This window comes from Myzus persicae, unplaced genomic scaffold (assembly GCF_001856785.1).
Source record: "Myzus persicae strain clone G006 unplaced genomic scaffold, MPER_G0061.0, whole genome shotgun sequence".
In the NCBI taxonomy this organism is placed as follows: domain Eukaryota; kingdom Metazoa; phylum Arthropoda; class Insecta; order Hemiptera; family Aphididae; genus Myzus; species Myzus persicae.
Window position 1 is genome coordinate 658318 of NW_019103911.1, and position 19032 is coordinate 677349.

The following is a 19032-nucleotide window of genomic DNA, read 5'->3' on the forward strand; positions in this document are numbered from 1 at the left end:
AAGATAATAAGATATTTGTATTTTTTGTCGAAACATTTCATGATGCACACTATGTGAAATAACACTTCAATATAATTGGTACCTCAACTGCATTATTGTAAACTGTAAGCAATCATATACCTACTTATACAATAATATAGTAACGTAGGTACTAGAGAGCCAAAAACTGTATTTTAGATTGGTAAAGCACATTACTTTCTATTTATAACAAACAAAAATACACTTTGGAAGGGTTAAATAATAATTTTAAATATAAAATTAGGGCCAAAATAAAGTGTATAATCTCGTAATAACAGCTGTGATTGATCTGAATGATTTATCATTGTTCGACAATGAGGTAGGTCCTGCATTATTATTTATTATTGAGTACTTAAATTATGTTAAGCATAAAATGTCGCCCATTTACCTTGTACGCGTCTGGTATGTTGACGGGTTCGCCGCTTTCGGCCACGTATCCGACGATACCAGTGCCCCACGGTATGTGTATTTCTTTTTTCTTTTCCATCTCCTGCAACGTGGACCGCGAGCACACGTCAAACAGCTTGGACACCAAACACTTGGACTGGCAGCCCTGGAAGTGGTGAGAGGTAGCCGCGTTCATCGACGTCTGCAGCGAACCGACGTTGGTGGACCCTATCGGCGACCCAACAGTCAGCCCCCCGACGGCCGCTTCTTCGACTGGAACCGCCACTTGCGGGGCCGGCGCGTTGAGTGACGCAATAGGAACACGTTCGTTGCACAACGACGACGACGACGACGGAGACGACAACTGACGGTGCAGGTTGCGGTGGCTGTAGTTATTGTTGTTGTTGTTTTGATGATGGTGATGGTGATGGAGGTGATGGCTGCTGTTCGTGGGGATGTGGTGCAGATGGTTCTGTTGGGGGTGGAGGACTGCGGGGCGGTCTTCTGGGAGGTGCGGTTCGTCATTCACGGCCACGCTGGATGCAGTCGTGGCGGATATAGTAGAAGACGTGCCGGAGGCGATGGAGGTGGCAGTGGCGGCTGTGGTGGCGGAATGGTCGTCTTTGCTCAGGCAGCCGACGGTTATGCTAGCGTGCGGTCTCCGCGGGCTGCACACGCGCTTCGCGGGCCGGTGGTGGTGGTCGTGTTGGCACGCCGACAGGCCACCGCCCTGGACCAGGAACAGAGAACCACGGTCGGCGTTCAACAGCGTGCTGACGTTCTGCAGGATCTTGTGGCACAGCGACCGCACGTCCAGTTCATTGCATATGTCTTTCACCTGTAGAACAAACAGTACAATATGAAGTTATGGTAATTAATAATTATAATCATCGAGCCGATCGAATTCGATAGCTGTAGCAATACGCATTGTGGTAGTGTTTTCCGGGAAGGATGACTGCATTTATATGTAGAAAATAATTATATAAGTATATTAAGCACACAGTTAAGAATAGTAGGTACCTATAGACAGTGCTCAAAAAAATTACAAAAACGTACAGATTATTATTTCCATAACTCATAGACAAGAGCAGAAATTTGTCTTGGGAAGGAGGGCAAGTTTGTTTTTATAAATAATAATTAATAATATATTTTTTTTAAATCTTGCATGAAAATCTACTAAATCTAATACCTTTTATATGAATAATCAATGTTTATTGTAATTTTAAACTTGGAGTGTATAAAATCGTTATCACGCAGATACCTTATAGGATTCAAAGTATCTCATTCTGACAGGAAATTGAAATTTCCTTATAACAAGAATTCATAATTACTCAAATTTATTACAAATATATAAATATTTCCGTTCACATAAAAAAATTCAACAAATGAGCGACGGCAGCGAAGTATATTATCATGTACGTGGGTGACACAAACACACACACACACTGACGAAAAGGAATACCCTGTACAAAGTTAATTACAATTTCATGTACGTGTGCATACATCACAGTTCATTAAAATGCAGATCTCGTGTTGCGTTCCCGCAAACACCAATTGATTTGTATAAATTCCAATAGCGGCGGGGCATTAATGAGCCCCGCTTGTCCAAGGTTTAAATATATCCAATTAATAGTTGTTTGTATTTGTACGTATTATGTGTAATATAATATTATGATATATGTGTTTTCGGTGATGCAGGCTATAGCGAAGAGATGACTTTTCCGTATGACACTACTTTGTAGTTTCACGTGACATCGGTTATATTGTTTGTGGTTTTTCGTCACCGACGCTACCTCGATCGTCGCTAATTCTGCAGAATGCTTATTTTATGTCAACTTTCGCTTTATCCCTACATAGCGTAACGTTATTACATACATAACAAACATACTTTGAGTACGCATTTGCCACACGTCCCTTGGACTGTTGACTGTTGTCATGCGAGAAAGTGAGATTGAACTCAACTTAAAGCATCTACAAACTTGAGAAGGAGCATACATTGTGTATACTTATTTAATAATTATTTTTGTTTTTTCCATGTTCATTTTTTTTTAGCAAAAATGTAATTTTTCTTTTATAATCATATTATCAATACGTCCGGGCGCATATAATATAGCAGATTATTCGCATAGCTGCACCCACTTTTAGTTAAAAATCTATGCCTAAATAATATCATATACATTAGCGATTCTCAAACTGCTTTGATTCGCACCTCCCGTCAATAATGTGGATTAGACTGATCAAAACTTTAAATGTTGGTAACCTATATAGTACATATGTGTATACTATACCTACATGAGTTTATTATTGAGTAGGGTTTCAACAATGGAAATAATAATTAGAAACTTAAAGTCGCCGTCAAAATTATACGATGCAATAAATGACAGTTACAGTAAGTTAAAGTGCTGAGTGTCCGAGTTTTATTTACTGTACCTATTATTATTTAAAAAAAATACAAATCATCATTTTGTTTTTTGCATATTTTAAGAATTCTTAGCACAATAAGTCCCAAACCCTACACAACAAGTATATACGTCAGCACGGGGGTGGGGTGTCAATGTAAAGTCTTACCAATTCGAAAATGAGCTGCTTTTCGTCTAGTTGCCGGAGCTCGTGTCTGGACCGTCTCCTTGCCACCGGTGCTGTGGTCGTCTCGTCCGGGTGTTCGTAAGACGCGAGGAATGTGGGTGTACCGTCCACAGTGGTCACCATGGGCTTGAGGCCGCCTCGTTCGAATTCGTGTGCTGATATCTTTCGCACCGGTGTGGTGGTGCCACTATTGCCACCACCTCCACCACTACAACCTGACGTGCCTACGGATTGCTGTCGTTCGATGCCCGTGGGCGTCATCGTCGCGTTTCCGCCGCTACTTCCTCCACCACTTCCGCAGCCACCACCGGCGCCGCCACTAGCACCGCAGCTGCTGGCTGAAGCGTGTGAAACGAGCCAGGCGTCCACGATATTTCTGGTAGCTTTTCTAAACACACAAAACCAATATTATGGTCAAAATTAATTACTCGTAACATAGAACCTAATCAATAGGTATAATATATAGGTATAGAGACGGACAATTTATCAATTCTTAAGCGTTTACTGCTGTTAGTGGACAGTATTTGATTGCATTTATAACGAGGGTTTGAAAATCTAAAATTGAATAAATGTATAGTGTTATATAGTTTATGATAATATTTAAGTTGGTTTTACTTTAAATTGGTTAAGTGCAGGCCGGTATGTTGACTAAATATATTTATAGTAACCACCAAGCAAAATATTTAATATGTAATAAGCAGTAAGTAGTAAGAAGGTAGTAACTGTATAACAGTAATGAAATCTGATGTAACTATAAGAACAATTGCAATTCAAAAATTCTATAGCAATTAGGTACTTATATTTCACTTGTAAAAAAAAATACATCGTATGGTCAGGTAATGCACTGGATTACCCACTGAAACGTTTATTCTAAGAAATCTACTTTAAAATGCTTTCTTATAGCAAGTCATTTTAAATTCTCAGTCAGACGTACTCGAATATAGCGATGGGATACATATTTTCTCTTTTTTAAAATCTTTCAAACATGCTGCGGCTGTATACAGCAGTAGACACTAGACATATAGTTCATGATGACAGATGAGTAATAATTACCATTCAAGGGACCAGAAAAACAGGTCATAAATAAACGATAGTCATAAAAAAACAAGTTGCAGATAGGAAGTCTTGCTGCAGGGACGTTGAGATCCTATATAGGGTCATTAATCCGTTGTGTTTTTTTTACTACAACGGTTATCATTATAATAGACGACTCTAACTGTACACATTATACGAAGTGAATTTTGCCATAATGGACGCCCTATGTGGTTTTTATATGATAAAAAAACATACATTTCTAAAAATTATAATCATTTTTTAATAATATTTTATTCAAATGCCGGTCCGATCGGTGATGGATGTATAACATGGTCTAAAAATGTCTTTTACACCTGGTACTAAAATAGGTATTCGTATATTACACATTGCAAAATCGATTGTTTACCTGAGAAAATAATCGTAAGCGAATTCCCTGTGCTCGTCAAGCCACGCTTCGATTTTCGCATATTCCGGATCATAGTGCTGACTCCTGGCCGACGGACTTTGCGGTCCCGGGGACGGCAGGGTAGTGATCCGAATCTGCAGTTCTCCACCACCAGCGCATTGCTCTGCAGTCATACGCAAGTCCTCCCCACCACTTCCTCTGGATTGCAATCCTGTAATGAAAGGACACAACAACGTAGGTATAATAATATACGAATGATGTGCACGTAAGTTTTATATGGCCGAAAAGCGGCGAAATTAGAACTGTGTATTTCGAGCACGGTATTTGTATCTGTATATATATAATGCATTAAGCACAGTGCACGTGTTATGGGTACGTTTAGAATTTATATGGGTAAAAATATTAATGGACTTATAATATTACAACGAGGGTGATTATGATTCAACCGATGCCAAAATGCCAAATAGCATACAAACATAATATTAAACGTGTATACGTTTTCGTATTATTTTTTTAACACTGAATTACCCACCAAAACTAATTTATTAAATATTATATTATACAACTGAGCGAGTATGTTATATTCTCGAACCAATGTCATCGTAATAACAAACACAGCCACACGGGACAGACTCGCACCATCACACGTAAAATGTTTGAATAAATTGTGTCCATACAAAGATCGTGTGTATAGTGTATATATAATACTAAAACCACTGGTAACATATACAAATCCATATACATAATATTAAATAAAACACACACCAGTTTGAGTTCTGAGCATAGTGCAGCGGTGAAAACAAAATTTAATAGCAAGCCGGTAAAAAGAAGGTATGCGCGAAAAAAAAAACATTATACGATGATTAATAACCTTCGATCAGAATCCACATAAATTATACATAAACGTATACGTATAAAATATGTACCATCGTCTGATCGGGTCCGAATTAATTTGTGTGCAGCAGCCCGACAGACATGGATATTTATTTATTATCATTTGTGTCATTAAAATATTGTTTTCTTTATCAATACCCTCGTGATTAAAGTGTACCGCCGGCGAGTACACCGCATTGATGTTCACATACCTATATCTATATAACATAATACACATTTTCCCAATAATTATGCAAAACCAATACAAAGCACGATGATTTTATACATATATATATATACAAGTGAGAGACAAAGAGAGAGAGAGAGAGACGGAGAGAATATGTGTAGCGGTAGACCTATTCTCGATTTCGCTGATTTCCATCGAGTCGATTCGTTATAAAAAGTTGTGACAGCCATATTACGATTGTACGGAGTATATTTTGTGAAAACATCATAAAAAACTTATAATAATAACGCTATACTTGTATGCAAATAATAACGTTTATATTAATGACTTTCGTCGATTGTCAACGTGAACAGCGGAATTCAGGCGAAAAAACCAACCACTCGAGCACGGACGAACACGTGGCCGTAGCGTCGGTTGCTTAGGCCATGCAATATATTATATAAATGAGACGCATCTTAAATTAATAATTGTAAATGATATTATGAATATTTTTTTTTTTTTTTGAAACGTGTTCAGGTACCTGCATCGTCGTTGTTGTTGTTGGTGTTTTTGTTGTTGTTGTTGTGGCGATATTTGGTTCGACGGTACCGATGGTGACCCATACCAAAAGTTTGGCCCATTGAACAATGCACCATCACGCGGTGTGCTTATTGCTGCACAGCCATTAAATTTCGACCGTTCCGCAGGACGTTACAAGGTGACCTTGTCATTGTTGTACACGTATATTGTCGGCGAGTTAAAGCCAGACGCCACGTCCTCTGCACACGCAATGGCACAACAAAATGTAAGGGGAATTCGTTATTTCTTTAAAAAAAAAAAATCAACACTCGGGTCGTAACTAACAGAATGCCAGCTCGGAAAATAAACGTAACTTATAATATTATGACGAGTTCAGAAATTAAAAGTTAAATGTCACCAAGTCTCCGCCCATTTATACAATTTGTAGATTTACCAACCCATTCTTAACAAAATCAGACCAATACATTGCTATAGGAAAATGTGCGTTTTAATAAATTACCATCGTTAAACTTTTAATAGCCTAACAAAACTGAACGATCAAAATCAAGGCATACACAATAATTTATACAATTTTTTTATTTCCATAGGTCTGACCTATTTTTAGTAACATCAGGCTACGTACACGACGCAAATACATCTAAACAGATTATAATAGAATTGGCCGCACCTGTAGTTAGCCATTGAACTCAAATTATGTAACTTTTACTCGGTTGGGCATATGCGTACACCTATACTATTTATTTATACAAAGATTCCCAACATATAATGACTCCTTAAATATTCTCTAGACTCCGGTGATAGGCAAACAAATAACATGGTAAATACGAAATGATAATAAATGACTGTATATAGCCACACACGCAGACAATATGACGTGGAGGTCGAGAATCTTGTACGGCAACTCAGTTGAAAAACCCAATTAGGTACTTCTTTCGTAATATTGTTCAAAACTCGTATATGTATATTATATTATAAATTATAATATTCGTGGAATAATAACGTGTCTTCCTGCTCTGCCAATAACAAATTCACCGTCAACCTAGTTTAGTCTTCACCCATTTGACTTCAATTCGCCAAAGTATTATATTATAGAAAATAATTATTTTTGATTTTGAGCAAATAGAGAGATGAATTGGTTTTATTTTACAATCACGTGTTGTTTTTTTTATAATTAGTGAAATAGCCACCCTGAGGAAAAAACAGTATAATTACGAAATTGAATGCATAGAGTCCATAATACAAGTTTTTAACGAAATCAACATTATTTATTTTGATATAAATAAAAAAATAATAATAATCCTTTAGGTTTATAATATCAATTAAATATTTATCAACTATCTATTTAAATATTTTTTCATGAAAATACTCTTTTATACCAGTATTTTAAAATATTTTTTGTTTGTTTTTTGCACAGAAATGAATTTATAGTAGGTATGTCGATTTCGATGGATTGGACATGGATTAATAAATAATAATTACAGTGCTTTCAATAATCACTCAAGTCCCCCTCATGCACTCAAGACTACATACTTAATTCCTGGACAATATGGAAGGACATCTAAACCGGAATAATAGGTCCACGTAAAATTAAGTTAATTGAATAAGCGATGTTTTAACTGTGATCAATGCCATTTTATTATTTTAACAAATTTACTTATTGTAAAAAAAAACCTTCGTGAAAAACACATTTATAAGACTTTTTTTTAAACACCATCATATTATCCAGAAATGTAATGTACTCAATAAGTCTACATTGTTTCAAGTTCCTATACGTATTTAATACTCTGTTGTTTGAAATAAAATATTTTAACAATAATTTCCCAATAAACACAAAAAATAAAATATTTATGTACCTACTACATTCCTTGTCAGGCAAGACAATACGAGAGAAATGAATGTCAATTGTCACAATCGGTCTATTGGAGTAACAATTGGATAATAATTAAAGCTTATTCCGTGACTAACGTTGACAAAAATGCACCTATCACTGAAATTACTTTAGTTCTAACAATTCCTAAATACAATTTGGAGATTTGATCCAACCACGTTACCACTCGATTGCGTCCAAGTAGAGGATAAAGTTCTAAGTATACAATGGAAATTAAATATTGGACAAACATTTGAGCCATAGATATATACATTTATTAAATTATATATATATATATATATATATATAAAAGGGAAAAAACCAATTTTTAGTAAAAATCAGTTCCGAAAACGGCTAAATAAAAACCCCATTTGCAGCTTTATTTGATTCTGGTAAAGTTATCTCAAGAACTAATAAATAAACTCGAAGACTTACGAATAATTTTTTCTCATTTCCTATAATCTTTTGGGGTTCAATGATCCTTATTCCTCCTTTCTCCATTTTATCAGCTTTCACGTGCAAAAACTCTTTCACCAATTATCCCGGTCCCGCAATATGTGTACGGTTGGTACGTATATAACGCAAGTATACATGGTATGTACAATATGCATACATGTGTGGTCATCAATGCATGTGAATAATGACTTCGACGAACTACCCTTTTAAAGACTTCTGTCGACTGGATAGAATACATAGGACGCAACAAACATAAAATAAAATTCACTTAGTTGTTAACCAATACTACGAAGGACCTGGACCTTACAAACTACACCCGACGAGAGCTAGTCGGACAATGTACATTTATGTATTATAGGTATACAAACATACATGTAGACATATATATAATATATATATATATATATTACGTATTAACTGTCAGTAACGATTATATTATAACAACAGCACGTCGAACACGCATATTAGATGATACCGAGTTCGAAGAGACATAAACAGTAATAAATGTTAAAGTTCTAATCTCGTGAATGAAGAGATTTCTGATGGGGGTTAGGTTATCACTTTTCCGACCGGAAATACTAAAGTGCAAAATATTACCAAACGAAATGCGCATCTTTCGAACGGGCGCGGCGCTTACGATAAACATGCGATACGCGTATAGTTACGTATGTGGTAACTGGTCACCCAACCCTACATATTTGAAAAAATAAAAAAATAAATATCTTTTTAAGTTTTGTATGATTGGTATACTACATTTATTATTGATTAAATTTGTTAATAGGTAAAACATTTTTCTTACAATCTTGATGCATAAATACTGAACCAATATACCTAGTTTATTGTAAACTAAAATATTGTAGTTGAATTACTTTAGAATATAATATGAATAATGGATGAAAATACGTAATGATACATAATAGTTCTTAAAAAAACACTTCAAAACGATAATTCTATAATAATTTCGGTTTTATTCCATAATAATGGCAATGATGTTATGATCAATGCTCATCGAATATTGTATGTGCACTCAAAATTAATGACTGTAGTCTATATATACATCGTGGGTGTATGGTGCGTGTACCGGGAACTACTGGTTTCGGAATTGATACTTAGTCGATTAACGCGAAGAAAATATTGATTCGACAGTAGTACATTGTACGCATATTATGTACTCAGACGAAACGCATAATAATATGAATGACGCAAAATGATTTATCTAGTAAGTAATGATATATAGGTATTCCATTATGATCGAACAATAAAGCCGAAATTAAATCTATTGAAGATACATCATAATATAGTCACTGTTTCACTTTAAAAAAATCATTTTACGTCATTCATAACATTACGTATAAGCGTTTCGTCTGCGTACACGAGTAAAATACATAATAAGCACACAATGTACCTGGCTACTACTGTCGAGTCAATAGTTTGTTCGCGTTAATCGACCATCAATTCCGAAACTCGTCTTGTCCAGTAGTCTCTGACACTTACCACACCTACGATGCGCTGCAGTCGTTATCCAGTATATAGTTATCATATTTTACTGCTAAATAGTGCACATGCAAAATATTCGATGCACATGACAATCATTGATATTTGATATGCAGTGTACACCATTATAATTTATAGACTTTAATAATATCACGGCTAATATTTCACGTATGTTACTTATGTTAAAATAATAAATTAACTATTATAATTTATACATTTATAATATACTCTAATATTGAGAGCTTATAATACAAGAAACCTTAAACCTCAAACCATACGAAACGAATACAATACAAAATGCAAGCCCGGATTAAGATCATTTTAGGCCCGAGGCCCATATGCTTATTTGAAATATTGGTACCTAACCCACAGATAAAAATTATTCAAAGAAAAAATTATATTTAGGTAGATACTTTTTTGAATATAAAATATTCTTGCTTTTTGGGAAGCAAACCTTTCAATTATTTCATTGGTGTTTATTACATACCAAAATATTACTTCAGGACACAAAACCATTAAATTAGTTTAATTTTTCTGCTTGTTCCTAACTTATTTTTTATTTTATTGTATTGTTGGAAACGTATATACTAACCGCTAAGGGACCACTAATGTTTGATGTCCATGGTGTGCCCACATCCCCCCCCCCTGACCTGATCGTCCATGAGAGTAGAAACTTGGATTTCGTTTATTTGTTTATAATTGTTTCTGTAACTATCAAATAGTCAAATTATAAAATGAATACATAGCGAGGGAAATGCAAAGATAGCCTTCCGCATCAACATTTGTATTAAAAAAATCGGTCTTTCGATCTACCTTCAGATGCACTGCTGTCAGATACTAGCGTGTAATATAAACTTGTAAAGTCAATAATTTTTGTTCGCAGGTTTACAACAAATCAGGTAGGCATCAATCAGGTAAACGCCGTGAGGGCCAGAACGATACACAAAAACGACGGTAATGTTATTAATGTCAATACAATATGCGCGTAAGTGCCTACAACTGTATAATTGCTGTGAAACGCTACGCATGTCGACCAGCACGTAGGCCGTAGTAGCGTTAATGTTTGTGAAAGGGGTTGGGAGGGGAGAAATGGAGATACGCCGTGTGTATAATAAATTGTGTGATTGATAAATCGAGATTGCAGTCGGTTATCGAGTTGCGAAGTGAAGCACAAGTCCGTCCGTAAATACACCGCACTATTGCTGTATTTGTATACCGCGTAAATTATTGCAATTTACGAATATAGTATGATAGTACGCACATATGATATTAAAATGATTTGTGTGTGAGTATTAAAATTATAATATTATATAAGGACACATATAATATGAGGTGCGAGCATATAGCGTGCGTTATTATCGCAACTTACGAGTTATCAACGAGACCGTTTGCGTGCACGGGTTAGGTAGGTATATATACCTACTGTATGTCACGTCGAACAAGTTCGAAAAAAAAACTGAAATATATTAAGTGTTTAATGTGAAACGGATTTAAAATTTATTTGGAATTTAAATAACCTGCATTTATACGATTAACAGTGACGATACGAATTATTGGTGTTTCTGAGTTAATCGTATAAAATAAAATATGTGTGCAGAAAAAAATGAAACGCACTCACCATTTATAATTTTTTTTACTAATAAATTAATCAACAATCAACCAGAAAATATAATTGAACTTTGAAACATTCCATTTTAGCTGACGATAAATGCGCAGATCTTCGTTCGATTTTATTAGTTTCAGGTGCAACATTTTAGAATTTAGTTTTCAGCTATTTGGTCGAATTGCGCATAATGTGTTTATTATAATTCGCCTAATACTATAGGACCACGGTGCAATACCGTAATCGCATAAACGTATTAAACATAGCGTTAACATCACAATACAGAGTATATAGATAGTAACTAATTTGTTATATCACTTTCATAATGCTCTATAGTTTGATTGTTAATTTTTATTTGTCGTGTCAGTTGTGCATGTGAATATATAATATAATATGAGCGTGTTCTGTACTCGCGATATAAATATAATATACATAATAAAATAGGTAATATATCATAATATTAAGCTATAGGATATACAACAATTATTACTGTCAAACTCAAATAAATCGTTATCCTATCATAGTTATTATCCTACGCATAATAAAACGCGATCGACGTAACTATAGGGGGCTAAGGCGAACTTAGCCTCCTCAATTGACGTTTTTGGCCCCACCCCTATTGGGCCTTGGGCGTAATCACTACCCCGTGGTTTGACGCCATTGCAATGCATAATATATTACCATAGTACCACTGCTGTCGTTATTTTACACACTTCACTAATAAAAAAATAATACTAATCTTCTTCGGAGCGCATTATCAGTTATTACGCTATGCATTGTTAATGCGTGTAAATTCAACAATACAAATTTGACACAATTCTAGAGTGGGTTTGAACAAAATAAATGAGGATTGTAAATCATTATCTTTTTCATATATTATCGGCTCAAGGATTGTAGATATAGTTCGATTTTTTATGATGTCTGGTGTTCTGTTTACCTTCTCATCATAAACAGTATGCAATGACATTATTTTACAGTTTGTCAATGAAATTGTTTATTAAATTTACGTGATATTTCACTATCTAATCCGGTTATCAGTTGTCATATATTATTTTATAGGGGCGATGTTGAAACTTGAAACCGAAATTAATTTGTTTTTTTTTCCTTGCTTATAGGTACACTTACTGAAAAATATGAGTGATTTTCAATAAAATAATATATAAGCTATAGCTTTTTATAAACGTAATATTAATGGGCAAATTTAAATGTACACCACAATATAGTAGGTGTATACCCATAATCTTTATACCTTATAATATGGATAATTAAATTATATCACAAAATAATGATATGACATTATCGAGTTTCCGCTACGTAGCTGAGTTGGTGGATTTCGTTTTCGATCATCATTGCGTGGTTTGGGTGTTTTTTCTGGTTTCAATAAGCTTTGATTGACATCCAATCTATGCAAAACCACAGTTAATTTACACGCGCGCTATCATTATTGTTACGGTAATTACGAAATAAACGGCGGTTAATGTACCAGATTATTGATTTTCTATGAAGATTTATGTTTATGTAAAATACACGGGTTAAATCGTTTGTAATATTCGAACTGAAAGTGAAATATAAGGAGTAAGCGATGCATCGTCAGCCAAGTAAACTGATGTGAATATATTATAGTGAATGAAATTATATAATAAATTATTACATTAAAAAAACCTACAAAAGATTATACATTTGATATTATCCAATTTCATTTTGAAACGACCTTTAAACCAAACATGATATTTATATTATATTTGTTTTCGTCTACGTCACTAAAAGGCTTAACCCACGCCGATCATATTATAACAAAATAAAATCTGTTCATTTAAAAATCGTTAAACAAAATGTATCTTCTCGAATATTTAAAATCTGAACGTCGTATGCCGACTTCTTACATCGATAAATATTAATATTTATTATTTCGTAATCGAAATGTATTGTTATCAAATTAATTTTTTTTATGACGTGAAGAGTGTAGACTCACGCATTAGAAAGAAGAACGCAAGTTTAAGTGGAATATTTTCTTTTGTCAACAACACTTATTGTATAATATTATAATAATGTATAGGTTAAGAATTTAGACGCCATCCATCATTGCAGACGATAATAAAACTACATAATAATATAATCATATGTACTCCCGAATAGACAGACATATCGACGATTACGTAAATTCGACAAGAGTGTTATTGATCACAGAAAATTGCATTTTTATTTATTTATCATTTTTTGTATAGGTACTTTACACAATATATAATATTTTGGTATTTTACAATCTGTACGCAAAGTATCCATATTCCATACGGTACGGGGTAAATCGACAAATATATCAAGTGGCTATCGATCTCGAGACATTCAATACATATATACGACGGCCGGTATGGTTCATCCCTCCTTTTCATCACCCTCATAACCTAACCTGATTGGAATACAAAAGCTGTCGGTGGGTAAAATCGATTATATATAATAGTATAACATCTGATGAATCATTCTGGAAGGTCTGTATATCAGGAGATTGCCGTCGGAATTCGGACGCCACAATAATAATATTATACATTTATACACCTGAACGAAAATAAGCGTACATAGATTATGTGTAGATATATATATATATTATATAAAGTACAGTTTGCCGAGTACCCCCACAGACGTCACCCGTGACCGATGGAGAAACATTATTTGACCATCGGTCAACGCCAATGGCTCGAAATATATTATGCGCAAAACCGTTGTATTATATTATTATACAGACACATCCTATAAATAATACGGAAGTGTATTAAACTGCTATTATAAAAAGTGTAAAATTGATACATAGGCAACTGCGGGAGCGTTGTTCGTAAAATGTTGAATGTAAATTTATGAATGTATACACAGCGTATAGAAGTGAAAAGTCGATGGAAATATATTATTAAATCCAAATCGTCCCAGATAAGTAAAAAATAGAACTCAATTGATTTATTGTTCGAGTTTTTCTATATTGTCGAGATTGAAAATTGTACTTTTTTTATTGTTTATAATAATTGTTTCAATGTAACATAAATATTTTAACAATATTGAATGGAATGCTAGGTTCCTACATGATAAATTGAAGTTTAATATTAACCTAACCTTACATATTTGTAACGGTATTTTGTGGAGAAAAAAATTAATATATATATTATTTATATAAATATAATATTATGCAATAATAAGTCGATAATATGTAGTATAATGGTGAAAGCACAAATTACGGTGAGACCATAGACGTGACACGGTATATGCAGCGAATACTCAAAAGAGACCATTTACATCCCTTTGAGGCCATTTTAATATTCTTAAAGAATATTTAAAATTTGAAAATTTTGTTTTAAAAACACGGAATGGAAGAGAAAATACCTATAGATATTAAAATGTTATAGCCAAATTCAAAATGCCATAGATACTGTTTAATTCAAAGTCATTAAAAAAATATGATATATATTAATAATAAAAATTGTTGATTTTTATGATGATACTTTTTTTGTGGGAATGGCCCAATTTTTGTTTTGCATCCCAATCAATAATAGAGCCTACAAACGTCTATGACTATAACCTAATAGTTCTAACATCGATGTTTTATCTTGGAGTTTAGACAATGTATTTTCTGTAACTATAGGACTTTTACCCTGCTAGCTTGGCAAATTCAAAATAGATATGAAATATTTTTTACAGGTGGTAGATATTTTTATGTCTAAACGTATACATTGGACCGTTTAGTTCAGGGCTTTAGTTTAGTTTAGTTCAGTTCAATCCAATGACTAAATAACTATAACTGTACATATTTAACAAAATTAATATTGTTAAAATTCGTCCAAAGATCACTCAAGATACGACATCAATGGTTCATACATCTAGTGAACAACAAGTGAAATCAAAATCAATATAAGATCACCAATATAGCATTTGAAATTAACTCCAGAAATTTGGGCAACGTTTAAAAACAACTATTTTAATCAAGATTATACAAGAATCTCGTATTATATTGCTACCTAATTAGTTATACAAATTTAATTTTGATTTGTACTTGGGAAAATAACAAAATTTACAAAATGTCTAAGCGTACCTATAGTGATGAATGTAATACGAATCGCGGTAGTCCAGAGTAAAAAAATCCGGGTAAAAAAATTTTGAGGTAAGAAAGTCCGGTATATATATGTAACAATATTAAAAATAATTAATTTAAAAAAAAATGCAATGATTATAATTAGGTACTTAGTATTATTGCCATCATATATTATACATAATATAATATTATAATGATTTCTCAGTTTAATTAAGTATCAACTACCTAGTTCACTATCTTAACAAAAAAAATACTAGTATACCTATATGATATATATGCAAAACAATTTAAAAAAAAAATCAATAATTATAATATTTATCTAACATTATGACTTATCAATTTAATTAACTTTCATCAAAAAAATAATATACCTATTTAAAAAGAATTCAGGTATATATGTATGTATTAAAAAAAATATATTTAACCGATAATATTTTGCGAATATTTTGCCAATATTGGTACCTGCAAGATTATTTATTAATTTCGTCAGGTAGATCATTTAGTTACAATTTATATAGTATTTATTATATATTAATTTATATATTAATATTAAACTAATTTGAATGTTTGATTGTGCCTCACATCATCATATTTTGTCTTTTACCTAATTATATGTACCGGACTTTCTCACCACGGACTTTTTTACTCAGACTTTTTTTCCTAGAACTTTTTTACCCTGAAATTTTTGTTAGTACACCGGGTAATACAATGATTGAATGATTTGTATTTTCTTGAGCAATAATGCTTCAACTTTTAACTTTAATATCGTTTCTGGTAATAAATACGAAATGGACCTGTGCTTGGTATATATATAACCTTAGCTATTTCAAAAACGAATAACCCACGATACTTTAAAAAATTTCTTTATAACCGATATAATTTTTAAAATATTTTGACTCTTTTTGAGCTCTTCACAGGCATTAAAAATGTAAGAGTTTTTTTGATAAAACAATTTAAACGAAACAATATTATAATAATTACCTACTATATTAAATATATATGCACTATGCTTTATGCGAAATGCAGTTCAAACACTTTAATTTACATGTGTAAGTGTAACTATTTAATAACTATAGTTCATATAGACAGTAAAGATAATATATTATAGTATAATATAATATAATATAATATATAGACTCATATAGATAGGTAGTATTGTTATTTTTTTTATTTCATTCAATTTTTTTTATTTTTAACTCACAATTATTAGACTGAAACGCATCTACATTTAATAAAAAATAAAACAATACTATGTGGTAGATAATGAAATTACTTTAAAACACAGTTAGTTGATAACATTTAAGTTAAGAAAATCACTGAAAGAATTTCAGTATCACAAATAATGTAAATTATTATAGTCTTTGAATTATTGCAGTCTCAGTGTGCATAATCGATATCTATACAGAACATAGTATTATAATAAACCTAATTACGACTACATCCATGTGGTTTTATTTGCATAAACTTACTTATACGTGGTTGACGTTAGTGTATAAATAATAAATAATAAAAAAACAAAACGATAACTCAATCAAGTTTACTGACTTTTGAACAATGATTTAATCGTATACAAAATATAAAATTTAATAACACATTTTCTCGGCTATCATAAAACATAATAATATTGTAAATCGAAAATAGATAGAGGGCATTACAATTTGACAATTTTTTATATATTAAATATAAGCAAAAAATAAAAATAATAATAATAATAATTTAATTAAATAGGAATATCCCCATGCTTAAATCCGTCAACGTTATTGTGGTATTATCTGGATTTAGAAACTAATGTCATAGTTATAGATACAGTAATACTTTAACGGATGTTTGTAACTACGGACCCATTCTCGTTTAGAAATTAAAAAAATATTAAGTCTCATTTTCTTCGGTCAAAACCGAATACATGTTACTGTCTTCTATAATCTTAACATATAAATATTATAGAATATAGACAATTGGCTGTAAAATATATACCTAAATATTATACACGGTTTAAGTAGAGATACAATATAAGAGACACTATTGAAATATTGTTACACTTATTTGTACTTCGAATGCGCATAGAGCATGGAGCATATATTACTATGACATACTACACCCATTCTGTAACACCGACACAGCTAGGTTTGTTCGAAGTTGTTAAGTCGCATAATCAAATTTTTAGACGAGATCACAACATTAACCTTGTTTCACCGTCACGTTTCAAACTAGGTCTAATATTATTATTTTAAATCGAAGAAATCATATGAAAAACATGATATAACACTTGGCGATTTATAAATGGTAATATCTTCTTTTATAAGTTCGAATAGTTCGATGATGTAGAAGGTCAGTTTACGTGTAAAAAATTACTAACTAGAACAAAACTGTATCGATAGTGCGAAATGTAAATTTGATACGTTGTGCGTATAATCATAATAATAATATGATAAATAAATACGACGGATTGTTGTATTACGACGTCCTCTTAATAAAATACAAATATATATTGTGTGGCGAGGAACAACAGCGATGTTTAGTATGAATGAGCCAATTGTAGTTTGTATCAAGGCCAAAAGAACACCCAAAACGAAAAAAACACGATAACACCACGCACGCACACGCGTGTACACAACACACACACACTCATACACATGCATATGGAATACGAAGCTGTTGGGGTCATAACACAACCTACGTGTGCGTGGGTTACGTTATCTTCTTGTACCCAAAGAGCTTATCAGCTTATTTAGTGTGTATTCATTGTGCACGAAACCAATACAAGCACAGTTTTGTGCTGACGTAAAAACAAAAAAAAGAGAGAAAAAATGGATTTCATTTTAGCGAATAGCGGCTAATTACCTACGTAGAATAGCGAACAATCGATCGGTGTACAATACAAATTGGTGCAACCTTTCCAAAAACTAGACCGATACCAAAAAAAAAATATCTTGCCTATTTAATGGCATAGTGTGTAATGTGTATTATGGTATAGTACCATATATTTATATAATATAGCTGCTTCTATAGAGTATGAAATTCAAAAGCCTCCGCAGAATAAAAGTATCAGGAGGGCTGACGACGACGAAATGTAAGAACAATGTTCCTAAGCCGTCTCATGTTTTATCTTGGTCCGAATCTGAATATATAACAAATGACAATGCTTGCAAAAAAAAAAAAACCGTATCTGACAATAGATGAAAATTCTCACTCCTAACGATAATAGCTTATGGCATACAAAATGGACCGACATTTTTTTTAAACGCCTACTATATCACAAAACAACTACTCGCATTGATATAGTTTCAGATGCTATCGCTTGTTATTGTACAAACCATATTATAAACATTGTACTACATAATATTTACCCATACGATGAAATATAACTGTTATATTTATATATGTGTATAGGAGCCTTAGCCTATATTGAAGTCGTAAGTGATTATAAATTATTGTGGTTGTGAAAAATTGACGAAGGTAAATTAATATTGTAAATTAATATTGCTCATAAAGTCATAACGGTATAGAATCACAAATTCATAACTTATGA

The 19032-nt window shown here is 32.7% G+C and overlaps 1 protein-coding gene across 5 annotated transcripts in view; it reads right to left on the minus strand.

The window, feature by feature from the left end:
- LOC111036226 (dual 3',5'-cyclic-AMP and -GMP phosphodiesterase 11-like) overlaps positions 1-19032 on the minus strand; it is a 77363-nt gene that overhangs the window by 6284 nt on the left and 52047 nt on the right. For 3 of the 5 annotated variants that reach the window (XM_022318183.1, XM_022318188.1, XM_022318184.1), the window contains 3 exons: positions 4433-4643; positions 2974-3379; positions 407-1243 (listed from right to left, as the gene is read on the minus strand). In XM_022318183.1, the coding sequence (XP_022173875.1) occupies positions 407-1243; positions 2974-3379; positions 4433-4643 (1454 nt within the window). Of the gene's footprint in view, positions 1-406; positions 1244-2973; positions 3380-4432; positions 4644-6012; positions 6253-19032 lie in introns of those variants that run through there. The other 2 variants (XM_022318185.1, XM_022318187.1) reach the window with 2 other exon arrangements.